The sequence below is a fragment of the Ostrinia nubilalis genome, chromosome 3 (genome assembly GCF_963855985.1).
Source record: "Ostrinia nubilalis chromosome 3, ilOstNubi1.1, whole genome shotgun sequence".
Classification (NCBI taxonomy): domain Eukaryota; kingdom Metazoa; phylum Arthropoda; class Insecta; order Lepidoptera; family Crambidae; genus Ostrinia; species Ostrinia nubilalis.
In genome coordinates, this window is record NC_087090.1 from 12,060,457 (window position 1) to 12,087,179 (window position 26,723).

The window sequence follows — 26,723 nt, forward strand, 5'->3', positions numbered from 1 at the left end:
AACGATTATGTAAATTTCAAAATTTTATTTATTCAAAGAAACTTTACAATAATAACAGAATAATCTCAGAATTTACAAATGAAACGTACCGATCTATACAACACTGTAACTCTTAAACGAGACGATAAGATTTATAACACTGATTAACAATAGGTAACGTAGATTTTAGATGCATTTTCTAGGGCCATCGAAGAGCGCGACAACGAATGCAATAGTTCTAAACATCTTTCATTCATTGTATTTATTTGCTCGATGGTTTTGAATTTAATAACCATATTAATACTTAACAATTAACTTACTGGGATATCAGTAAAGATATAACCATACGACGGTGTCAAGGTATAAATTGATGAATGAGAAACTCAAGATTGTTTTGAGGTTGATGTTTAGAATATTGTGTTCGTTGTCGCGCGAATCACCAATCTAACCGCTAAGGGAGCCATCCGCGGCACTCTACAGTACGGAGGCGGACACTACTCTGCACGAGACTGCACTCGACGTAACGTGTACCAACACTCATGAAAATAAACTTGAAAATTCAGAACAAAAGGCTTTAGTATTTGTATTGAACCTGACTACTACTGTAGATCTAGTAGATTCACTCTAGACAAGTTTATTAGTAAGGAAGAATTTTAGCCAAGACAAATAATATCGCAATAAGTCTGAAAATATTACCCTGATGATAGGTCGAGTACAGTCTAGAATAATTTGCAGGGGATCCTAAGAACACAGCATTTACTGATTCACATTTATACCACATCCATTGAATTTGGACAAACTAGGACGAGAATCTAAATATATTTATTACAGTTTTCGGAGGAGACAACAGTTAAATTAACATTACGTAGCTGATCAGAGTTGGAATATGAAATAATTGACATAGTTCATCACAAATAGTTCCTACATTCCTGCTTCAAGAATAAGACGATGTACGGAAGCTTTCGCTATAACTGGAAGACTAAAGGACTATCAATTTACGGAAGAAAGATAGGAGAGAAGCGGCGTGCAAACAATTGATTAGAACCATCGTCGTGCTAATTCAACAACAACCCGGTATACTACCTTGTTTTTTAAAAACACTATACACGATTTTTTAAAATTTTGTTAAATTGGTGTTATCCGCTGAAAATTTCACATTTAGAAATCCCACTTAAGTTAAAAAGAATTCTTATTTTAGGATCTAGCTTCGCCTTGCGTTGCCTTTAGCGTAGCAGGCGCAGGCGCCGCCGGGCGCGGTCTCCGGCCGCAGCGAGTCGTATGATATCCTTGTATAACTAGAGAACAATCGCTAAAGAAATCAATACATACAACATGATGTAAAATTTAAAGCACCCGGTTTCCGAACTCTCTCGTTATTTATCTAACTATAAAATCTCATATGTTGTGTGATGTACACGTAGCCCGTATTATATTGTCTATGTTTGTTTCATAACTCCTGGAAAACAAAGCAATATTGTTACATTTACAATGGAAGAATTTCAAAATATCTAAATTAACGTTAATCTTATTATTAATTAATTTAATAATTACAACGAATTCGATTTGACTAGGCCCTACGTAGTTTCAGATGGAGATATTAATAATTATCCCATTATAATTTATTAATCCAATATCGTTAAAATTATGCAATAGAAGAATCACAGCATCCTTAGACCATAACGGCAATTGAAATTAATCTCATCGACGTATCGTAGGTATTTAATTAGTACAATGATTGTAAAATTTAGACCAAATTGGCAGTCTTCACAAACATGGAATGTGCGATATGCGTCTATGCAGGTATCCGATAACACTTAACAAATATCGGCAAACGATTATTTCTATACAACAACAATGAATTATCTAGTTACAGTTCGGTGAAATCAACAACAATGGGTAACCCGTACTAGCCAACAAGCCTCACTGCATCAACGTCAGTCGCTTCTAGAGACGTATTTACTTAAGTATCTTAATCTGTACCAATCGCATACGATTTGTGCGATTATGCATGCAAAATTTAATTTTAATACTTCAATAATACGTCTTTAGGCTCCTTGCCTATCTGATCTTCATTAAGTTAAGGCTTTAGTGTTTCTTCGATAATATTATTTTCACGCAACTCGACGCAGTAGCTTTCCACCCTTTGACTTGATACAAGTCAAATATTTATTATGTTCAAAAGTTCCAACAAGATATTTAATTTTCCAATTTCAATAGTTTACATACTAACTTGGTGACTGCCTACGTTTGCTGAAATATCTATCAGAAAGGCAAATTTTCTAGCTCAATTAAAAACTATTTTGTACAAGCTTATTACTCAAAATATATCAGTTTTGAGTCCTACAGTGAAACAATATTCACCGACTACAGCATACAGGTATTAGATGTTTAGTTATTTTGTTTAATGTCCTTTTCGAAATTAATAAATATTTTCAGCATTGATTTCACCCTTGACTGGCGTTTGAATATTAAATAGTAATCAACCGTATCATAAGATCGATATGAAGGTCTAACGTTAGTTTGTATGGATATTATTATGTGAACTCTTACGCCTAGGAAGAATAGTAAATGTGATGTGATGGAGCAAAAGCAGCTAAGGTTAGGGGATGATCAAGGTCACTTCATTTCTAATCATTATAAGTCACTATAAAATGCGTTTCTTTCGATCAATTTACATTTAATATGATTAGGATATTTTAACTACAATGTCGTATGAGGTATAACAGCACTATAATTTTATCAAACTTAACGTTTCAAATGTCTTTTCGAACAAAACGACTACAGTTTTAAAGGCCTAGTAAATTTCCCTAAATGATAAGCTCCTCATTATGTATTAATATCAACAATAGGATCAAACTCAATTCCGATGCTACTATTGTATAGGTAGTAATCATAAAATTGTCAATGATGTTAAATTCTTATATTGAAGATTGGGTAACTCATTCCTATATCAAATTCACTTGTTAGTGCGTACCTCTATAGAGAAGGTAAAAAAGCTTGGTATAGTAAAGGTGGCAGTAGAAAACAGTAAAAAGCCTAAGTGACAAGCTCGAAGTTCTATCATGAATAATTTAGTATGATCACAATCAACTGAAGTTTACCCGTTCACGCAGGCCGACTGCCTGGTGGATGACCAGAGTCATACCGTTTAGAATTTATTTCCTATCTAGGCTCGACTTAGAAGTAGAAGACACAGTATGATAGTTTAGCCGAAGAGTGCTGAAGCGAAGTTTCATGGATCGAATGAGGAAATATTCAATTTAAATAACTAGTCTAGACGTGGTGTCCAATGTTCTACTTCAAAATAACCCTTTGAGTACATAATCCCATAGATACTTGATTAACATCATAGTTATTCTGTTCGATATTTCTTCTAAAGCCTGGTCCGTGAGCACGTAGAATCCCGTCCAATGACCCCAAGCTACCCATCCTTATTGCTCGCGCGTAATTATATTTCTGTCGCGACTGTGCGACGGGCGCCCGCAGTGAGTGTGCGAGCGCGACAGCAACATAATTACGCGCGAGCGATAGGGATGGGTAGCTTGGGGTCATTGGACGGGATTCTACGTGCTCACGGACCAGGCTTTAACGGTAGGTAATTTTCCTATTAACTGGTAATATTGAATTAGAGCATCTGACAACACCATATCCGTTGCTGCCCAATTTTGTCTTCATTACAAAATGAACCTAATTAACTTCTATTGCTAATTCATCATATTCATGCTTCGTAACAGAACGGACTTCTTATTATCATAAGTTACGATCCTTAATCTAGTCACATAGACCTCGCATGGCCACTCGCCCGCCGAGCCGAGGCGTCGATCTAAACCAGGGGAACACATTTTATTAAAGCACTATCTCATGTACATATTTACATACAGTTCTTTTAACGAGTACGCGTAACGCTGGAAGTGCTTTTGTTACGTGTACATGGAAGATCCTCTCCTAATATTGAAACACAGACGACTTACCACAAATTCAGGCGTTTGGGTTGCAAAAGTGTAGCAAGATAACAAGGGGGGTAGTTGGGTTATTGTTCGTTGCTCTATCTGTCGGGAGGGGGCAGCTTGGTGTCCTCGGGGTCGAGGGAGAGGCACTCGCGGAGGTAGTCCTCCATGGACCGGTACACGTGCTCGATCACGCCTTTCAGGTCGTGGCCTTCGTCGGCGTAGGCCTAGAACGAAATGAGATAAGAATAAGGTTTTTGTTTTATTGAGCCTTTGTCACGGCAAATGTTTGGGACATCATTTGATCCTGAATATTTTGAACTGAATGTCATTATTACATACATAGCTAAAAGCCTTAAGAACAGTTATCTGATATTATAATAGCACTCCAGCGTCCATGAGCGGTCGAGCTAGCTGTAGTGCGTGAGGGTAAGACGCAATAGAGAGGTACAAGAGAGAGAGAGAGAGAGATACAACGCGTGTGGCGGCACATGGTGCGCCCTCTGCAACGCGCCCCGTTCTACAGAGCCTCAAGAACAGTTACCTGATATCGGAACAGTTTACTCCAGCGTCTGTCAGGGTTCAAGCCAGCTGCAAGGCGTGAGGGTAAGGCGCGCTCATGTCGGCCATGCCGTATATGAGGTTCTTTATATGACGATGCCATCTGAATAGCTCTTAAAATAGTTACTTGATATCGGAATAGCACGCCGGTGTTCGTCAATGCTCAGGCCAGCTCCGAGGCATGCGGGTAAGGCGCGCTCAAATCGGCCATGTCGTGAATCAAGACTGATCTGGTACTCTTTCAGTGACGTGTCCACTTCTAAAGAACCTTACCTGATATCGGAACAGTACTCCAGCGTCCATCAGCGGCCGAGCCAGCTGCAAGGCGTGAGAATAAGGTGCGCTCATATCGGCCATGTCGTGAATCAAGACTGATGTCATACTCTTTCAATGACGTGTCCATTTCTAAAGAACCTTACCTGATATCGGAACAGTACTCCAGCGTCCGTCAGCGGCCGAGCCAGCTGCAAGGCGTGAGGATAAGGTGCGCTCATATCGGCCATGCCGTGAATCAAGACTGATGTCATACTCTTTCAATGACGTGTCCATTTCTAAAGAACCTTACCTGATATCGGAACAGTACTCCAGCGTCCGTCAGCGGCCGAGCCAGCTGCAAGGCGTGAGGATAAGGTGCGCTCATATCGGCCATGCCGTGAATCAAGACTGATGTCATACTCTTTCAATGACGTGTCCATTTCTAAAGAACCTTACCTGATATCGGAACAGTACTCCAGCGTCCGTCAGCGCCCGAGCCAGCTGCAAGGCGTGAGGGTAAGGCGCGCTCATGTCGGCCATGCCGTGTATGAGGTACAGCGCGTGTGGCGGCACATGGTGCGCCCTTTGAGACGCGTCTGCTTCCACGTAGCCTTTATAGTTCACTGAAGGCTGGCCTAGGATGCGCTCCGTGAATGCTGCATCTGGAAAATTCGTTGAAATCGTGGTTATTTACTTGTCCGGAAAGTGTAACGCCCGTATTCACAAACATTACTATGAGGTCTCACAGTGCGCGTGGACGCACTGGGTGACACACAAACCAATCATAGAGCTCTACTCAACGCTGTGCGTTCAATTTGCTGCTTCACTTAAGCAAGTATCGTTCGTGAATACGGGCGTTAATGTTGTTGTGTGGCAGTTTTCAACAGCTTGAGCAGTTTTGCACAGTCGTCTGACTGTGCTGATATTCCACCATAATTTCTCAAAGATTTTGATTATACCAATTGCAACCTTCTATTTTTTTTATGGTCTTTAGAATTGAAACATTTCTATCAAATTGTGTCCATAAGCAAAGTGTGTACTCACTATAATAAAGCCAATCAGTGATCGGCGATACTGCTATCCCGCACTTGAGCGTGGACTGCTGCGAGCCGAGCAGCATGGCCGTGACGTAGCCGCCGTAGCCCCAGCCCCACACCGCCACGCGGGTCACGTCCAGAAACTTGAACGTCTCTAATAAATATCTGGAATGGAAAACAAGTCTCCATGAGGTGTAGCCATTACTGAACTCAGGTTTTCAGGTTCAGCGACAATCAGAAATAACAGCGTATTCTTAAAGGGATTTGATATGTGATAACTAATAAGGAAACGTGTCCATCAAAAGCTATACAAGGTCGATGCTAAAAGAACATAATAGCACGACTCCAGAGTTAGCTCCAGAGCTATGTTTATTTTAAGCTTCTGCCAAATCTACCCGTCAGAATCAGAATTCTACCAGTTTTTGCTGTCTTGGTCACACCTAATACGAGCTGGGGAGTCCGCGTCTTAACAACTCAAAAAGAAACGTAATCTTTTTATTCAGTGTCCCATTTTTGCCAAAGCCGCCACTTAATAACAGCGAGGCGCCCGCGCCCGCCACGTCCAGCTTCACGTACACCACGTCGTTATGTATGAGCCCTAGTCTACCAGGAACTTACCTGGCTCCTATCTGGTCGCGCAGCAGCGCCTTCGGATCGTTTAATTAGAAGGACTGAAGGATTGGGGGATCCTATATTGGCAGTTCATAATGCCTACTTTCTGATTGTTTCAACTGCCTATTTTTACCTGCACAGGCCGCTCAACTAATCACAGTTGGGGAATTCGCGTTTTGACGGCTCAAAAAATAACGTAGTTATCTAATGAATTCTGCCAGTTTTTCCTGTATTGGTCACTCACCTAATAAGAGCTGGGGAATTAACGTTTTAGCACCTCAAAAAAATCGTCTCATTTTTTCCGCTTAGGTCGCTCACCTAATAACAGCCAACTGGTCCGCGACCTCGATGCCGCCGAGGCGGCCGCGCAGCAGCGCCCGCGGCAGCCCGCGCGCGCCCGCCACGTCCTGCTTCACGTACACCACGTCGTTGTGTGTGAGCCCCAATCTACCATGAACTTACCTAGCTCTTATCTGGTTGTGCAGCAGCGACCGTGGATCGTAGTTTAATTAGAAGGACTGAAGGACTATTTTAATGGGGGCTCCTATTTTGGCAGTTCAAAATGTCTTGGTGTGATTGGAAAAATGTGATTGGCAGGAATGGAAAGTATCAACTGCCAATTTTACCTGCTGCAGCCGCTTAACTAACAGCTGGGGAATTCGCGTTTTGACGGCTCAAAAATTTACTGCTCCATTCCGGCGGTGGCGACAAGTGCCCATTTTTGCCCCAGTCGCTCACCTAATAACAGCCAACTGGTCCGCGACCTCGACGCCGCCGAGCCGCCCACGCAGCAGCGCCCGCGGCAGCCCGCGCGCGCCCGCCACGTCCTGCTTCACGTACACCACGTCGTTGTGTGTGAGCCCCAATCTACCATGAACTTACCTAGCTCTTTATCTGGTTGTGCAGCAGCGACCGTGGATCGTAGTTTAATTAGAAGGATTGAAGGACCCTACATAATATGGGAGGATCCTATTTTGGAGTTCAAAAGGCCAACCTTCTGGTGGTGTCCACTGCCCATTTTTACCTGCTCCGGCCGCGCAACTAAAAACAGCTGGGAAGTTCTCGTTTTGACGGCTCAAAAAGTGACGCCAAATGCCAATTATTGCCCCGGTCGCTCACCTAATAACAGCCAACTGGTCCGCGACCTCGACGCCGCCGAGGCGGCCGCGCAGCAGCGCCCGCGGCAGGCCGCGCGCGCCCGCCACGTCCAGCTTCACGTACACCACGTCGTTGCGCGACGACATGTACGAGCCCCAGTCCACCATGAACTCTTCGGTCACTTGCTGGCTGCCTGGACGCCCGTTTCTGGGGAAAGAAAAGTGTGGATCACGTGACTGTTATGTAAAAGGGGGAGCACCTAAAGATCCAAGGTCACAGAAAAATAGCATCTAGACGCTTCCAGACCTAAAGAATAACTTTAAAATAAACGAAAATAAAATTCTCATGAAATCGCGTAGACGTTGCTATGTCACCTCTCTCAGACCGTTCCACTACCGCTGGAACCTACTCTGTTAAGACCTACACCTAAAGTATGTCTAACTTACACGTGTACTAGTACCACGCGCGACGACGGCGGCAGCATCAGCTGGATGTCGAACGACCGCCGAGTCGGGAGAGCCATCTCCCGTGGTTATATTTATGTCACCCCATTACACGACCACAGGGACCTACTTACTTAAGCGCTATAACTAGTTTTTACTTACACGTGCACTAGCACCGGGAAGGCGGCGTCGCGCAGCTCCTCGCGCCAGGACGGCGGCAGCATCAGCTAGACGCGCGCGCGAGAGCCGCTGCCCAGCTGCACGTCGAACGACCGCCGAGACGGGAGAGCCAACTCGCATAGTTATACCTATGTTACCCCTTCCGCGCCATTCAACTATTGCAAGGACTTACTTAGCTAAGTGCTGAAGCATGTTTAAGTTACACGTGCACCGGGAAGGCGGCGTCGCGCAGCTCCTCGCGCTACGACGGTGACAGCATCAGTTGGACGCGTAGAGACGCGAGGGTCAACTCGCGTAGTTAGTCGTACCTATGTCGCTCCTCGCACCGTTCCACTACCGCTGGGACCTAAAGCTACACGTGCACAGTGCTATACTTACACGTGCACTAGCACCGGGAAGGCGGCGTCGCGCAGCTCCTCGCGCCACGGCGGCGGCAGCATCAGCTGGAGAGCCAACTCGCGTGGTTATACCTAAGTTACCCCTCCCGCGCCATTCAACTATTGCAAGGACTTACTTAGCTAAGTGCTGTAGAGACGGCGTCGCACAGCTCCTCGCGCCACGATGGCGGCAGCATCAGCTGGACGCATAGAGATGCGAGAGTCAACTCGCGTAGTCAGTGGTACCTATGTTACTCCTCGCACCTTTCCACTACCGCTGAGACCTATTCAGTCAAGAGCTACATGTGTACCATGCTATACTTACACGTGCACTAGCACCGGGAAAGCGGCGTCGCGCAGCTCCTCGCGCCACGACGGCGGCAGCATCAGCTGGACGCGCGCGCGCGAGCCGCTGCCCAGCTGCACGTCGAACGACCGCCGAGTCGGGAGATGTATCTATGTCACCCCTCTTGCATTCCACTACTGCTGAGACCTATTCAGTCAAGAGCTACATGTGTACCATGCTATACTTACACGTGCACTAGCACCGGGAAGGCGGCGTCGCGCAGCTCCTCGCGCCAGGACGGCGGCAGCATCAGCTGGACGCGCGCGCGCGAGCCGCTGCCCAGCTGCACGTCGAACGACCGCCGAGTCGGGAGAGCCAACTCGCGTAGTCGTACCGATCTGGAAGTTAATCAATATTATAGCCCTTGTAAACTTAAGTAGCCTGTCTTACAACATTTAGTTATGGCCTTGTGTATCATTCATGTGGCATTTAAAGACTAAATAAACATTAATTAGCCAAAAGAATAAAGGAATCAATCAGCTAGAGACTCTTTCATACCTAGTTGAATCAGCTAACTAGAAACATTATCTAGATTTGGGAAATTCATCTTTCGTCTGAAGGTGTCAGACTGTAAGATGATAAATCATCCTTACATGCCTGATATATTAAAGTTTTCTCGTAGCGCACCTAGTACCTACGTCTTTTGAAATGTGCACACCTAAGGCCTACACGCCTATAGCCTAGTCTTTTATGGAATTAACTACTAACTAGGTTGATCAAAATATGTTCATAAGTGCTGCGGTCTGGTAAAACAAAGCCCATTAACAAATTTTAAGTGAGTGCTGCATCGTGACACTGCTGTGATATTCGGTGCTTCTGGCATTTTGCCACTGCGCTAATCTATTGGGTCGTTACCACGCTTGTAAACTAACGACATAAGTTTTAAGCCTGCTGAACAATGTTCAAACGAGCGTATTAGGGATTATCAGATTAATAGAGGTAGCAGGAAGGCGGTGGATGCAGGCCGCTATCAATCAGACATTATGGGAATCATTGGCTGATATCTGTTTTTTTTTCTATACATATCTGTAGGGTCCTATATGTGGTCAAGTGTTAGTAATTGTAAAATGAATTAATTATACTAACTATGTAAACCCTGGTCTTCCTAAAAAAAAAAAATGAAATGATGACGATGAAAACAAATGAGGTTCTTGCTTACCTATAAGGCCTCGTGTCATATAATATTCTCTCTAGCTTATGTGTCCTAGCGTCATGAAGTCCAGCAAGAGGCGGTCCAGGGCCTCCGCACTCGAGCACATAGTGCGTGATGCCCACCCTGGGCTTGGCCGGGGAGAACGTGGCTCTCCAGAAGGAGCAGTTTGCGTAGTGCAGGCGGGCCGGCCACACCGCCAGCTCGCAAGTAAGGCACCGCGGTTCTTCCCGCTCCGCCCGAGCCCGAACGGAGTTACTCCCGCCCCCATAGCTCGGGTCTCTAACCACATACACGTGTCGTTGGCCCGGCCGCTCTGCGCTACCTGCACCAAGCAAATTATCAATCAAACCTGATTTACACAGGTAGAACTAGAAAGGGATCTAAGCACAGGATACAAACAGGTCAAACAAAATGTCCCTAAAATCACACCAGCACGCGTTTCCCTCTGACATAAAGAACGGGAATAGGATCGATTAGAATGACAGACATGTTGGGTTAGTAACGTAACCGATACAAAATGAAAAACACTCAACTGCACTCAATCTAAATACTTAATTTGATTTATTTCTTTCACCATATCGGGATGCAGTTTTGGTATGTATAACCTTTCCTTGTTTAAACCTTTAATAAAAAAAAGTAGGGTTAAGTAAAAAAGCAAGGCAGAAGTTTAATTAAGACAAACATGATTTAAATTCTTACCTAAATAATAAACTAAATGGTTTTCCTGGTCCCACGCCAGGATTTCTGCCACTTCAACTTTGCCATGGGACAGTACTGCAATGCGTTGACGCAACACATCTACATGTTTGATGTGTGTGTAGTACTGTCCCCCGCCCTCTTGAACTGCTGCTAGAAGAAGAAACGCGCTCCCGTCTTCTGAGTAGACCGGCTGTTGATGAACCTCTAACCACGGCTCATCAGTCGCCTTCTCAGAATGAGACTGAAAGAAAAATTTTATATCACATAATTGTTGAAAGGCCTGAAAAAGAAAGGAAGGAAGAAGAATAGTTATAAAATCGAAACATACTCGTACCTCAGTGCAAGTCCAGTTAGGAGCATAGCAACTACTATAGACGGTTAGATTCTGTTCGCGGTTCATCCACACTACTCCTACATGTGCATTCTCTTTGCCCACCCACTGGGCTGATATGATGTAATATTCCCTGGAAAATTTGAAGCACATTTTGTAAGTCGTTCAGCAAAGTTGCAAGAAGTTAAGTGACAAATTAAACGGTACATACATTCCATCTAAAGTGCTCGGAGGTTTGACTTCCCACCTCGGCGGGGACGTCGAGTTCTGTACGCCTACTATCCATAACTTCGCTTTCGGTATCGAGCTGCCGGGCTGGAACGGAGCAACAAGTGTCAGTGCTTTATGAACATAAGTGGTTATGGTAGGGAAATCGGTCGAGATCACAGATCACAGAAACTAAAAGGAGATGTGAAAAGGGGACGGGGCCAGTGTTGCAGCAATATGCCCAAAAACAGAACACATTGCTCGCGACAGCAATGATGACAGCAGCGACGTTATCTGTGTAAAAAGTTTACATTGCTCGCGTAGTACCGTAGTGGATAATGACTGAGCACATTCAAACTAAAAGAATACATTCAATCGCACGTCACTGCGTATGTAGTGGTGCTGTACGTACATTACTTGCAACTTGGTATGCGAACGAATAGGTAGGCACACATAATGCAAGGTGTGCATGACACACACTCTTCGCGACGTATTGTTTTTATTTTGATTACTTTGTGTGTGTGAATTTCAAATGCGACACTGGGTTTCAAACTCAGCGCATTATCACAAAATATAACAGAAGACAAACTCCATACTAAACGCGCTCGAGCCACGCACACATAGACACCGCTCTAGCAAGACTGTCTTGGACGAATGCGAGCGCGACGTGGCGCGACAGACGTTCGCCACACGTTCGCTGTGGTTCGCTTGAGTCACGCGCCGGTCAACCGCCTGTGATATTATTTTGTTTTGCGAAATTGACGAAAATGAGTGAACAGAAAAAGTCGTATTATAATTGTTCGGTATTTGGTTGCTTAAACTCATCATTAAATACCGAATTTTCATTTTTTAAATTACCAGTTGATTCGGGGAGGTAAGTAAGTTATTTATTTGAATTTCAATTGAAATTGAAAGCCAACTCAATTATTAGGAATATCAAATTGTTTTAGAGATGTTTTAGGAATTATTGGATAACTAGCTTTTGCCCGCGGCTTCACCCGCGTGAAATTTAGTTTGTCACAGATCGTCATAAATTATAGCCTATATGTTATTCAGGGTTATAAACAATAATACTGTAAAAATACATCAAAATCCGTTCAGTAGTTTTTGCGTGAAAGAGCAACAAACATCCAGACATCCAAACTTTCGCATTTATAATATTAGTTGGATAATAGTGTCACTCAACTAAATACTACTTCCTTCTCGTGTATTTGTTTGCAAACTATTACTATAATAACGTACTAAATATAAATAAGTATACGTGGATATTTGTTATTGTCTTTCTTGCATAGTATTAAGAGTAACATTTTTCTATCTTATCGAAATAAACGCAACACATGACAAGACAACCCTAGCGCGACGGCCGAGCGTGCGAGCGAGAGAGGTATGCAAAGCGAGGTACATACATGAGTTTACCTTCTGTTATATTTTGTGGCATTATCGTTCGTTTCAGCCGAAAGACGTCCACAGCTGGACAAAGGCCTCCCCCAAGGATTTCCACGAAGACCGATCTTGCGCCGCTCGCAACCAGGCATCCTCCCACGACCTTCACCAGATCGTCGGTCCACCTAGTGGGAGGCCTACCTACGCTACGTCTTCCGGCTCGTGGTCGCCACTTAAGAACTTTCCTGCCCCAGCGGCCATCAGCTCTACGAGCAGCGCATTATAACAAGTTAGTTGGCATTACTCTAGATCTCTACGGTCGAGATATTACCGTGGGGTATCTGATAGTGATGTGGTCGGGGAAGATGGTCGGAGCTGTATTGTTGAGGGTGGGAAGCAGGAAGCCGGAGCGGGCGGCCCCGGTGCCGCCGATGGCTTCGGAGATGCGCGGGAACTTGAGCTCGGAGACCATGCTGTCGTCATACTGCACGTACAGCACGAGAGTGCCGTCGAACGAGCCCCACATCGCTGATGATACTTTTGTCACCTCCTCTGTAAGTTACAGAAGAATAAGGAGGTTAAATTTTAAAACAGTCTCAAGGCATAATGGATGGTGGGTACTATCAGGTACTATGTAGAATCAACGTCTTAGATTTATTACACTTATCCTTATCTTCAACTTTAAACCTAACCCCAAGTTGCAAAAGTTACTTTAACGCTGAAAGAAAAGATCAAGGCAGTGACAGAATAAGAAACTTTAACGCTGAGCATGAGGACGGCAATATCTTCACTTTGCGACATATCAGCTTACCTTGATACATCCAGTCAGAGACTCCATTGTAAACAGCACCAGGCATTGCGTCATATGTAAGCCTGAGCAGTGGGGCTCTCTTGGCGGGCGGCCCCGGGCGCGCCAGCACCTCGTTATCCGCCGCCAGAAGCAAGGAACCGTCGGCGCCGAGCCACGCGGCATGCTGCCACTCCCAGCTCCGCTGGCCCTCGCCGAACAGTGGAATGTGGTGGCTACATTCAAATTAAGAATTACAATTTTGAATTTGAAATTTTTTTTCTTCTTAATTAAAGCAAAGGAAAAAGGTCATTCAGCTAGGCTACTCGTTATCTTTCTCTGTCCGAAGTTGATAGAAGCGCGCCCCGTTTAGCGGTTAATTAAGTTACTTAACAATTTCTAAAGAGTCCAAAGTTAAAAAAGTTTTGCAACTAAACAAAAGAGGAACTTTGTATAAATCTGAAAACCTCCTCTATTTTGCGAGGCACGAACTCTTTAAAGTTCACGACTCGATTCTCTGTAGTGCAGTAAGTTTTAGTTTACGTCGGTCACTGAAGAACGTAAAGTATTGCCTTGGTCCGCCGACGCGTCTCGGGCCGCATTAAAATTCCACTCGCAAATTTTCAAATAAATTGAGAAACGTATTCACGTTGGTATCTATCGCCAAATCGATTTCTTCACCCGAGAAAGCGCTGGGAAAAGGAAATTCTCAAACGAGATATGATTTGAAAGACAGAAAACAAACCGGGAGTAAAGACTCTTTAAAATTGCCTTTTTAACCCGGCGCCAATGACGTGAAAATAATTGCAAAGACGATGACCCCGGGTCATATTGACCCACATTTCATCAATCATTTTTCAGGAAATTGTACAAGTAATCTTAATTTTAATTACTGTCTATGTATATAGGGTTCTTTACTGAGCTAATAAAACAAAAATAAAACGCATACATGAAATAAATATTTTTTTATGAATTTTTAAACAAAACATGAAAAAATCACGTATAGAAATACATTTGAGTCTATATTTTTTGTTTTTGGTAGTGACCGACCGAAACATGTTATTTTGCCGAAACCGAAACCGAAACCGAAGGTTCGGTTTCATTGTAATTTCGGCCGAAACCGAAACCGAAACCGAACCTTTTATAGAATAAAAAAAAAGTCCTTAAAAAGTCGAAAAAATGTTATAGGTGTACCAGAATCTCATGGCAAATAGGGAAAATAAACTTTGTTGAGAGCAATACTGGGGAAATTGGAATAAACGATCTTGATATTGTTTAATTTTTTACTTTTATGACTTTAATATTAATGAACATGAAGTACGAGTATACATTTTAGGTAGGAATGTGTATGAAGAATGTTGTTATACATAGGGTTTTTAACATAGGAAAATGTCTTGAAAAATAAATAAATCGTATTTTACTTTAAGTAACTAATTTTATTATGAATCATACTTTTAACTTATCACTTCATTCAAAACTAGAAAACGATTCTAAGAACTCCAATTGCATTTCTTGTTCTTCAATAGATGATCAAGATAAAGAGGTATTGTAAATAAATTGCTCTTCCAGCATTTCAATGGAGAAGTTTCCTGATGTTAAAAACACTATATTTCTCTGAATGGGATTAAAATATATACTAAAACTAAAAAGACGGTGAATTTTTTTAAATCGATCAAGAAATGTCTGGGAAATTAATTATTTAAATTACCTACATAATTTCGCGTGGAACTGAAACAGGCGGTGCCGTTCTTTTTGTATATGGCCAGGTCTGGGATATTTAAAAAGGTTACAAAATTTTACTAAGAAAGAATCTTGAGTGACCCTAGCTGAAAAATTAAAAACTGCTAGATTTAAAAAAATGGATCTGTCAACAGCACCGGATTAGGGGTGATTTACTGTTTGTATGCGCAACTTTAGGGCCCTGTAACTTATTCATTTGTAGAGATATTTTCATGATTCTTTCACAATTATTATTAGTTTTACTTATATTTATTTCAAGTTTATTTAAAGAAAAAAGTTGGAAACTTCTCCATTATTCAATCTTGCTTGATGAAATCTTTTTCATTTTTCTTTACATGGTCATAACATTTTCCTCTGCACCAATTTGTGAGATATACCTGAAAACCCCGATAAAGCAGCTATTAAGTAAGAATAAATAATAAAAAACATAACCCTCCTTCTGACGCAGTTGGGTAATAAACTAAATGTATCAAAACATTTCAGTCCAACTTATTGTCAACTCGACGACGCGCTTTAGAATCAAAGATTGACTTTGAATTATGCCTTATTTTACAATTCACATTGAAAACAATATGACCTGCTTGAGCTTTTTCGACTTTTTCACAAAAATAAGAAATAGTCAAGAAAAGATTACAATTTTTTTGCAGCGGCTGACAGATTTCATAATTTTCATTGACAGGTGACAATTAAACCGTAGACAATTGCCATATGAAAAACACACTTTTCCAATATTTTTGTTTGGCATGAGATTCTGGTAGACTTATAGTAAGCCCATTTTTTTCTAAAATTAATATCTCGCCGACCTATAATTACAGGTTTCTACTTTCAAAGATTTATCACAATGAAATTTCAGCACAGTTACAGAGGTTCTGTTTGAAAATTTAACTACCCTAAGGTACGATGTTGTAAGTTTCGGCGCGGCCGAAAGGTTCGGCCGTTTTTGGCCGAAACCGAAACTCGGACCGAAACTTGATTTTTTGGCCGAAACTGGCCGAAACCGAAACCGAAACCGAAATTTCGGTCGGACACTAGTTTTTGGTAAAGACTTTTAGTATAAATGGGAATCAACAATGTTATATAGTGAAAAAGATATAAAATCAACTTTTTATATGCAGATACAATGAGATCAGTTTTCTACTTCATCATTCAGAGCCATGGAACTGCTGCAACTGGTGCAGTATGTAATCAAATGGTCTGGGCATGTAAATGTGGCATGACGCACTTGCCGGCGTCGTACTAATGCAAGTTCGAGATTATCCGAAGACTGAGTCCCCATTACTTGCGTCTTTTTCACATTCGTTGCCATTTCTAAGTTCTGGCTATTACAGCCTGAAATTCTTCAATCTCGGAATCCGACTCTTCCAGCAACGCTACATTCTTGCTGGGTCATTTAACAAAGACATTTTGACTAAAACTTAAAAAAGAACAACATAAGCTAGCACTAAACACAAAATAAACGAATAAAAGTAAGTCACAAAATCACCGCGCCACCAATGACGCCGGGTCATAATGACCCGTTTTAATTTGAAGCCTGTGTATCTCGCTACGCAAGCGGAGTCACAATACGTTAACTAACGGAATGGATTTAGGGAGGTTCTATCTCCAGCTATACGAACGCTCGAACCACAAAATGGACGCAAAAAAAAATTATGAACGTTTGAAAATGCCTCGGGTCAATATGACCCAGCGTCATTGACGCCGGGTTAAAGCTATTTGCCTGGCGGAGACGCCTTTTAAAACTCTTTATGCAAAGTCGTGCAATGAAACAGGGAAATGGGATACGACGTAGTTTGTAAAGTACGTAGGAAACAGTTAATGAGAGGGGAATAAAATTGGAAACATTTTATTGTGAAAAGTGTTTTTGCGTATTTTTGGAGCAGAATGTTTACATAATCGCTTTACAAGTGGAAGTAGCAAGTAGTTGTTCTAGAATAAGATTTAAAATATGAAAAAAAAAAAAAACTTTTCACTTAACGAACGCAGCAAAATGTTATTAGACATCTACAAAATTCCGCCTCCGCGTTAAATAAAATATAGGAAATGTATCGAGATCGTGACGATATTTTATATTACTCCAAGAGGGAAACGGGAATCGGGCCCGTCGACGACATTTATTGTGCTTCTCGACAGATGTCGTGCAATTTAGTTGAACAGCACAAAATAGTTGTACTTATAATGGGTGTTTACTTATTTTATCTTCAACATATTGACTTCTTCCCTATGAAAAGGAAATTAACCTTAATTTCCTTTTCATAAGTAAAGAAAATTAAGCACTAGATATAAATTGAATTAAAAGGTACGCCGTAAGTACACTATATTTTTCGAAAACTCTTGATTAAAGAGGAAAATAAGTAGAGGTTAATAGAGGAAAATAGTGTTCCACGTGTGTAGGCATACCTAGTAGCGGTTCTTACAGACAATAGCCAGTAAAACTTATAATGCCCTCTAAGTACATTTCTTTTGCTCAAATGAAGGGAGAATGGCTCCTGTCAGTTGAGGTAATATCGTTACCAAATGGCGTTCGCCAAGGTGCGGTGAGTGAAAACCAATTTGCGATTCAGAAATTCAATTTTCAGGCGGAAATACAATTATGAGCATCTCGAGGGTCTTTCAGCGACCTTTATGGCGTTCAAGCGTCAAATATCAAAGTTACTCACTCATTTGTGACGTCATAAACGGTGTAGTGCGCTGTAAACGTCCGATGATAAACCTGTAAATAATAAAAGTCAAATAGAATCGTCGATTCGAGAGCAAACTTCCTAACGACCGTCTTGTTTATTTTGTAAAAAACCTATTAAAAGTTTTACGGCTCAATCGGTACGTACCTCCTTGATATTGTGTTGGAAGAGAACGTAACGCAAGTTGGGCGAGCACTGGTATCCGCGAACATTCAGTTGCCTCTGCAATAAAACAGTATTCATTTCAGTTCGGCTGGCAACTTCGGCTTTTAATAAAGTCGTCGGGAAACTTCGGGCGGCAATCTTTGCCGCCTATCGCGGTGGTATCTACATTTTGTTTAACGATCTTAATTAAAGACTGTTTGTGTTTCTAAATGAGGACGACTTTTAAAGATTCACAACGTTTAGGTGCGACAGGCGCGTACTTTATTTAACTAAATGGAATATTTAATAGAAAATCATATAATAATAACGTTTAAATTTTCGTCTGTTATGTTTTCGGTTGGTTTGCTCGTGGCCACAGAATCTCACACAAACGGCAGTAGTTAGCACGACGGATTTAAGGATTAGTTTGTTGAACATGCATTTAGTAAACACGGGCGTAGATATCCGCTTTGGAACAAGTATAAACGGAAGTGAAAATAATATTTTTCAAACGCTGGAAAAGTAATTTTGAAACGGATGTTTACTCGAAGTTTGAATTATTTTTTCTGTGCATTCTGTGATATTAATTATTGTGTAGCAACCGAAAATGGTTAATGTTACTTGAGTGTCGTTATTGCGTTGTGACAGATACTTATAGTGTGGTTGTCGTAAAAGGTTTTAGGTCTAGGAATCTATCGTTATCTGATGTTCAACGGTCATTCTCACGATTAGGCGTTCTCAGCCTAATTACCATATCATTTTTGAAATTTGGCTTAATTGACTTAAACGCATTTAAATATGAAACACATGAAAAGTACGAATTTAACAATCGTTAAGGCGTCAAATTATTCCAAGCGGTTTTCGCGTAAATGAGACCCAAAAATTTTATGGTCACGGTAATTAGATAAGGCTAGTACTTAATCTAACGGTAATTAGAAAAAATATGTAAAATAGCAGGAAAACAATATCTTGCATTGATAAATTTGTATATAAATATATAGCGGCATAAAAAACGCTGTAGGTAAACTTAATAACCCTTTGAAAAAAGAAAAACACTCATTTCTATTACTTATTGTATCAAGATATTTTCAGTATACTGCAATAATCGAGGCTATAACAGGAACACTTAGTTTCGGCCAGAAGGGGCTACGTGTCACATTTCATCAGAATCTTAATCATCATTTATTTGATTTCAATGTGGTACAAACGATTTAACGTACTGATAATGGATCAGTAGATCTCACAAATTTGATTTTTCGGATAAGCATAATTATATCGAAAAATTAATTAAAGATTTAAGTGATTTTTCCTCTTTTTAATCGTTCTGCGATCAGCCATCAGCCAGATTAAATTGAATTTGTAATAATGACAGTTCCAGCTCAGCATATCCCATGATTTGTCACCTCGATTCTTTTACAATAAGTTTTCAGATTGATGCTATTCGCTTTCTCCTGAGCCTAAATGCAGAATTCTTAGAATTTAGAAGGGATGCAGCAAATAGATTGCATGAAGGTCTAGTCTTTGGTTGTAAGCTTTACAGGATTTTCCAAACCCTCTTTGATGTTTGGTATCACTTCAGTGGACTTTGTAAACCAAGGTGCACAGCTCAAGATTTTTAAAACTTTATTTTGAAAACGTTAAAATATTTCTACATTTGAGAGGCTAAGTCGATGCCATGTCTACATGGGTTTTAGGATCCATTTGTATATAGTTTGTTCTCCAAGCTTCTTCTGTCCAGTACCCATTGCATATCACGAAGATTTTTCTATGCATAACAAAGCAGGTAGGATGCATTTTAGGATGGTACAAAGTGCCTATACACTCTTGCCTTGAAAAGTCCCATTGTCTGTTGATTGGTTCTCTTTTGTTTTTAATGTGATCACGCCAGGTAAGTGTTACTGTTGGAAAATCTCATCTTCTTATAAATGGGAAAATCTCATCTTCTTAGGGCAAAGGTATTATGGATAGATGTTAATGGTTATATTAGAATTAATTAATGATTTAAGATGTTAATATCAACTATACTAATAGTAAAAATAAATATCTGGTACGAGACATGTTTCATGCAGGGGTGACATCTCCTGGCCATCAGAAAGCCCCGATTTCACTCCAGGTAAACTTAGGGGTTAAAATATACTCTTAAATCCAACAACCATGCAGCAACTGAAGCTGAACATTCGTCATGAAATCGAATCTATTTCGAGGTTACTCTAACGAAAGTTTTTTAAAATTTTGATGGTCAGATTGGAAGAAAAGTCCGTACAGTTGTTATGCGAAAGTCTAGGTATATTTCATATTTTATCATCATACTTATTCAATCGTGAGTGCAATTTGTAGGTAATCATTTCATACAACGGTGATTATAAATATACGGTAATTAGTACATGGAAATTATAAAACGTTGGTTTTTCTTCAAAATTTCCAAAATCTTCAGCGTATGCAAATACTGTCTTACTACAACGTATGAAGGCCAAAGTACTGAATCTATTTAAATTAACAACGTGGATCTACCTTCAAAAATCGAGTATAAAAATAAGGACATGGTAAATAGAAAAATTGAAAACCAAAGATATGGTAATTATACTCTTACGCAATTCATCGAAGGTACGCCAACGCAATAGATGTCTACCTGCTAACAGGTCTTAGAACTAACTAAGGGCTCGCGCCGCGCGCGTAAATGATGTGTCAAATATTATTATTTAGGCTTGTGTGCCCAAAAACAGAAAACGTCACGGGAATTAGGACTTTCGCTCGGACAAGCAGTTTTTTAATTCTAATTATTTACAGAATGGTTCTATTGAATAGATATTTTGCTATGCGCAAGACAATCTTTTGTACTCTTTAAAATGTTGAATGGAGTAAACCAAATCTATACGACATAAAAATTACAGCCAAGTTTTAACATTAAGTCGGTGTGCGGACGCGTAACGGTAATTAGAGAACAGAGGTTCATGAAATTAATTAAGCCACAAATACTTAAAATAGAGGCCTATGATTTAATGCACAACTGGATGGGGTTGTTAAGTAACATATAAAAATACTTGCATGTCTCTAATTTGTCATTTTTAACGATTTAACAGCCCGGACACGCAAAAACTAGCTCACCTGAGAATGGCCGTCAACTTCATGAGGTTCGATATCTCTTTCGTCTTTGTAAGTATCTCTCACGTGGTTTTCACATTAGCTCAAGCATGATTAAAAATTCAATGAGGTTTGTAGCTAAAAGACATCGTTGAATAGATCTCATATCAAACTTTCTATCCACCCTGGATAGTAGATTTGAGAAATCAGAGAGTGTTATTGTTGGAGATGGTGTTTTGCTGGGATTATACTAACTATTTCATTTGAATCACTAAGGTATGGTTCGTGATGAGCACATAGAACGTATTGTTGAAGATATCGGCCAAGAAACCGCCGTCGTCGGCCTGGTACATGAGTTATTGCGAACTGCCCCATGTGATCTTCTCATCTCAAATGAACCTTTTATGAGATACTAGTGCATACTTACTAAAGTATGGTTCGTGACGAGCACAGAGAGCGTGTTGTTGAAGGTATCTAGCGCTAGCAGACCGCCGTCGTCGGCCTGGTACACGAGCTGATACGACCTGACCCACGTGGTATAAACATAATTCATCCTTAATTAATTAAACATGTCTCGAATCAAGAGCTTTACTCACTAGAGTGTGGTTCGTGACGAGCACAGAGAGCGTATTGTTGAAGGTATCTAGCGCCAGCAGACCGCCGTCGTCCACCTGGTACACGAGCTGGTGCGAGCTGACCCACATGTGGTCTTCACATCTCAAATGAACCTTTTATGAGATACTAGTGCATACCCACTAGAGTGTGGTTCGTGACGAGCACAGAGAGCGTGTTGTTGAAGGTATCTAGCGCCAGTAGTCCGCCGTCGTTGGCTTGGTACACGAGCTGGTGCGAGCTGACCCACATATAACAGTCTTCATAGTCTTCGTCTTAGTAGTGTAGGAGAATAGCATTGTCAACTTACTAAAGTGTGGTTCGTGACGAGCACAGAGAGCGTGTTGTTGAAGGTATCGAGCGCTAGTAGACCGCCGTCGTCGACCTGGTACACGAGCTGGTGCGAGCTGACCCACGTGGTCTTCACATCTCAAGTGTTAATAAACCTTTTAAAGATACTATTATTAATAACTTACTAAAGTATGATTCGTGACGAGCACAGAGAGCGTGTTGTTGAAGGTATCGAGCGCTAGTAGACCGCCGTCGTCGGCCTGGTACACGAGCTGGTGCGAGCTGACCCACGTGGTCGGCAGCCGCTCGCCTGTCAAGTCTCCGCGCAGGAACTCGTCTAGCCGCATGCGCCGCCCCGACCAGTAGAGTAACTCGTCCACATATCTGGCGAATTAATTTGGAATGAGATCTTTTTTTTTGCCACTTAAAAGTCAGAAGGAAGAAATAGGATAGTGGATACTGTCAATTCAGTTATTTTTTAAGAGCTGGCACAACGGGACTCTCTCGTAGGTTAGGTAATGCATGCAATGGCAATGGGGACTATGATGTCATCAGGCCGTGAACTCAATTGATTGATAATTATGGATTTAAAAGCTACTAAAATCTAATTTTAAAGCTAATGGCTGGCTTATTCTAAATAGCTTATCATAAACAGCAACGATTTTACTTGAATAAGAAGAAGACAGAACTTACCCTAATAAATAAATTGCTGTAACGATACCGGCTATCACAAAACTGATGACCATCAATGAAAATATGATGCTTCTCCAGTTGTGCCCATCTCCTTGGTAGAGATCCTGAAATGAAAATGTTATCTTTAGAAGACATCGTGGAATGAAGCAAGATGTTTAGTATATGTATGTATATTTCCAACTGTTTGAACAAAGATAATTTTGCCGAAACTAAAATAGTAAATAAGCGAGATATATCCCTGCATAAAACAGTACACCTACATAGACTTGCACATGAGACGATTTTTTTCAAGTTTGGTAATCATAAGGTACTCGTCTATTGGATATGAGCCTCTTAACAACACAGAGAAGGCATTTGTTTTTTGCTTTTTTCACATCAATGTCGTTTATACTTATCAAAAAAATTCAAAGCTTCCTTCGCATCACCGTAACGCGGTGTCTATTTGCCTAAGACATATCTGACTGATGCGAAAAACATCCTTTGAAATCAGAATATGATTTACAGAGAAGGGTGTCGATTCTGGTGACATTATGTAAATCCATGCGCCGTTTCATCAGCGTCGAATCAGAACTTCAACGTTCAGTTTACTCCGAGCGCAGTGGCGATAAAACTTGACGCTTCACTTTTGTTTTGCTTTCATTCTTCTAAAGATAAGAGTTTTAATTATACTGAGAAAAAGAGCAAAACTTTTTATAGTGGATCTATTGGATATTAGGCGAATTTACGAAAGAAATTCTATTAAGGGAGCTGTACAATTCTAAATTGGACGCGCATACGAGTAGGATTGTATTCGTAACTAGAACACTAGTAATATTTATCCGTAACAGGCAGGTTTCGGGTTTATCCTGCATTTTGTATTCATGAACGCTCTAGTTCGCAATATTCAATTGCATTTAAATAATGACAATTGTGGGTTACTAGCACTAGATAGCAGTACTTATTTATTGCTAATAAAGTGGAAAGGTTGAATAAATAGATGAAAGTTCAATCTTATTTCATAAGGTTACATTTACTTTAACATCCAACTTCAATCTTATTTTTTAGGTATTTTCTATTAAGAATTTTCATCATCTTACGTAATTAAGTAACAACGATTAGTAATTTTTTTGACGATTATAGATGATAAACTAACTACTTTTAATCGCATGGAAAACTTTGTATTAAGCACTCACCAACCATGCTTACTTTTAACCGCATGAAAAACTCTGTATTAAGCACCCACCAACCATGCTCCGGAGGGCAATATAAGCCTTCAATGCGCAATTCAGCCTAAGTTTGACATTAGACTGACGTCACGACTCTATAAGTTGCAGATATTAGGAGAAAACTAGACAAAATACTGACAGAACATAAACAGAACTGACGTCCGATGGGGAAGCAAAGTTCTGGAGTGGAGGCCACGTACCGGATATCGCAGCGTGGGAAAAGGTGGACCGACGACCTCATAAAGCGCTGGATGCAGGCCGCTACCAACCGGGCAATGTGGAAGTCATTGGGGGAGGCCTATGTTCAGCAGTGGACGTCCTGTGGCTGTGACGATGATGATGATAGACGAAATAATCGTGGCATACCTCTTCCTTGGCTGACTTGGGGTCGGCGACTTGGAGCGTCTCGTCGGGCGGGAGGCGCCAGGAGCCGCCGCCGCCGCCGCCGCCCGAGCGGTCCGTGTGGCCGGTGGCGTGCATGCGCCGCCGCCGCCGCCGCCGCCGCCGCCGCGTGCGCACCCGCCACCGCGCCCGGCTACGCGCCCGCCCCCGCCGCCGCCCCGCCGCGCCCGCGTCGCGACCACCGCCCGCAACGCCCCATCACTGGAAGGAAATAACGCGGTTTAATACGATAGCCTGGCCTTATAGAGTACGTAATCATGGATGTTATGGATATCCGTAACCGTAACCATAATCGAAACTACATATCCATAACATCCCTAGTAGGTACGTAATAAGGACAATCTGTTCAAGTGGGGATTCTTGGATGGCTCAAACTTTGAGTGCAAGTGTGGTTTAGTTCGCACATGATGTCGTGCCCTGCGGCTGCGTGCCCAAAGAAGTGCACGCAGGAAGATTTAATTAAGGCTACTGACAACGCCACTCTTGTGGCGGAGTTTTGGGTTGACACTGTGTAGGTTTGCTGACGACACGACAAGAAGAAGAATAAAGTAGGTCCAGATACCAGTAGAATGGTATATTGTCAACTAATTTAAAGTATGTACGTAGATACCTAGTAAAATTTTGACTGATTATCATGGTACGAGGACAGTCTTTGACTTCAACTCGTTATTCAACCTACAAACTACTAACACGAGAAAAGTGTGTAACTAAACCGATAGCAAAGTAAAAATATTTGCTCTCATCCAAAGTTCAGTTATTTTGATCGAACAGAAACATTTGAGTTGTCCATTTTTCAGTGAATCACAATAAGGATTTCCTGAAAAAAGTTTTTTAATAAATCCTCATTGTGAATAGTGCTTTTATTGCACAATACATGTATTGGACCATATTCCGAATCTGACTATGAGCAGTAAAAAATATTAGATTTAGATAAAATCATACCAGCCTTTATTTGAATTGCATTTCAAAAACTATCGGAAGCCATTACGGGCCGCTTTTATTATATTGCGTATTGTTTGAAAAGTTTTAATGCCGCTATAAAACATCATACACCACTCTTTTATGAATGCTCTGTGGAATGAATTCAATGACGATTTCATAATTGGGCATGTCCCAGCGAGAGCCACCGCAATGCGCGAGCTCACCGATGGCCCGCGAAACCACGACACGCTCGCATCGCGGATGCTGCAGTGACATTAATTTTCAAGTGATCATGGAACTACATAAGGCCTATTTCAGACAACGAATACTTAAGTTACCGAAAATATTTTTGTCAACATATTGGAACGGGTCAGATTTATTTTATTAGGTATACAAAACAGGTCAAAACGGAACAAGATTGCTGACAAAAAGCTTTGGATTTGTTCAAGAACGATTAAGAACTGATGTTACGATTTAAGATAGAGAAGAGAAAGACAAAATACCAGTAGAAAACTACCTTCCTTTCTTCCAAACCCACGTGTCGTCATAAATGTGTGAAACTGGGCGGTATTATCATGTGCAGAATTGGTCCTATACGTAGTGAATACAAGCTTAAATCTGTGAATGAACACTCATTAGGTATCACACTATCCGAATATTCACACTAAAATGTAGTTACCCGAAATATACAGCCTAACACTGAGTAAGTTTGTATGTAATACGAGATATTTCGTAGCTGTACCAAAACGCATCAGTTCTCATTCCCGTTTCACTGAAAATTGGAAATGATAATCCAAAGTTCGCCTTAATTTCCGACTATTTCGAGAAATACCATGTTATCTTCCTTTGCCGTTCAGTGCATTTTTTATGTTACGAGTAGGCATATCTTCACCAACGTAATTAGATTCTTGAATTTAAGAAGGTGTACACGATGTAGAAAAAAATGGGTTTATAAAAAATCCAAATAATTTAGAAATAAAAACAATCTCAAAAATTATTTAAAGCCATCTAATGCCTTCTACTTACTTACAATAAAAATATTCAGACGCCTTATCAATCATCATTTCTCTGCTATGTTGTTGGCGTTACATACGGTTTTATGGTTAAGAAGAGGATCATATTTATCTGGCATAAAAGATATGGCTAAAAGTTTATGAGTAATCAGCTACTGGTATGACCATGTTGAGTGTGGCTGAGCTGAAGTAGTAAAAATAGTCTTCTTTTTATTACTGTACAAGTGTACTACATTAGAATAAATAAGGTTTATAATAGCATCTAATGGTGTTGCAAGCCACATAGTTTTAAAGCCGACATATTTTCAAAATATATACCTGATGAAACTAAAGTAAAATCAAGTAACTCATACGTAATGTATGTCTGAAGTCTTTAAAAAGAAACTAGAAGTATTTAGTTCGAATCCGTTGAATTTCTAAGAAACTGAACTCAAAATTGCTAGGAGTCTTCGACTTGACTTCTAGAAAACTACCACTACTACTAAATGATTAGCGTAGTTCTCAACTTAATACATGTACAGTCATACCGAAAGTATGTTCACGATAGA

General features: G+C 41.1%; 1 protein-coding gene and 1 long non-coding RNA gene across 2 annotated transcripts in view; both read right to left on the minus strand.

Moving 5' to 3' along the window:
- Positions 1-24,319, minus strand: LOC135088175 (inactive dipeptidyl peptidase 10). Its single transcript, XM_063983064.1, has 18 exons — positions 24,206-24,319; positions 22,635-22,738; positions 22,127-22,325; positions 17,961-18,035; positions 17,793-17,845; positions 13,420-13,631; positions 12,940-13,160; positions 11,230-11,333; positions 11,022-11,151; positions 10,688-10,928; positions 10,544-10,609; positions 9,995-10,310; positions 9,024-9,173; positions 7,511-7,696; positions 5,787-5,944; positions 5,199-5,404; positions 3,951-4,153; positions 1-1,435 (listed from the first exon to the last, which is right to left on the minus strand). The coding sequence occupies exons 1-17, from the start codon at positions 24,317-24,319 to the stop codon at positions 4,025-4,027; spliced, it is 2,664 nt and encodes an 887-aa protein (XP_063839134.1). The 3' UTR covers positions 1-1,435; positions 3,951-4,024.
- An 89-nt stretch (positions 24,320-24,408) lies between these two features.
- The window catches only part of LOC135087961 (uncharacterized), a 146,463-nt gene continuing 144,148 nt past the window's right edge, over positions 24,409-26,723 (minus strand). Inside the window, exon 3 of the long non-coding RNA XR_010260936.1 lies at positions 24,409-24,442. This is a non-coding gene — a long non-coding RNA (uncharacterized LOC135087961). The remainder of the gene's footprint in view (positions 24,443-26,723) is intronic.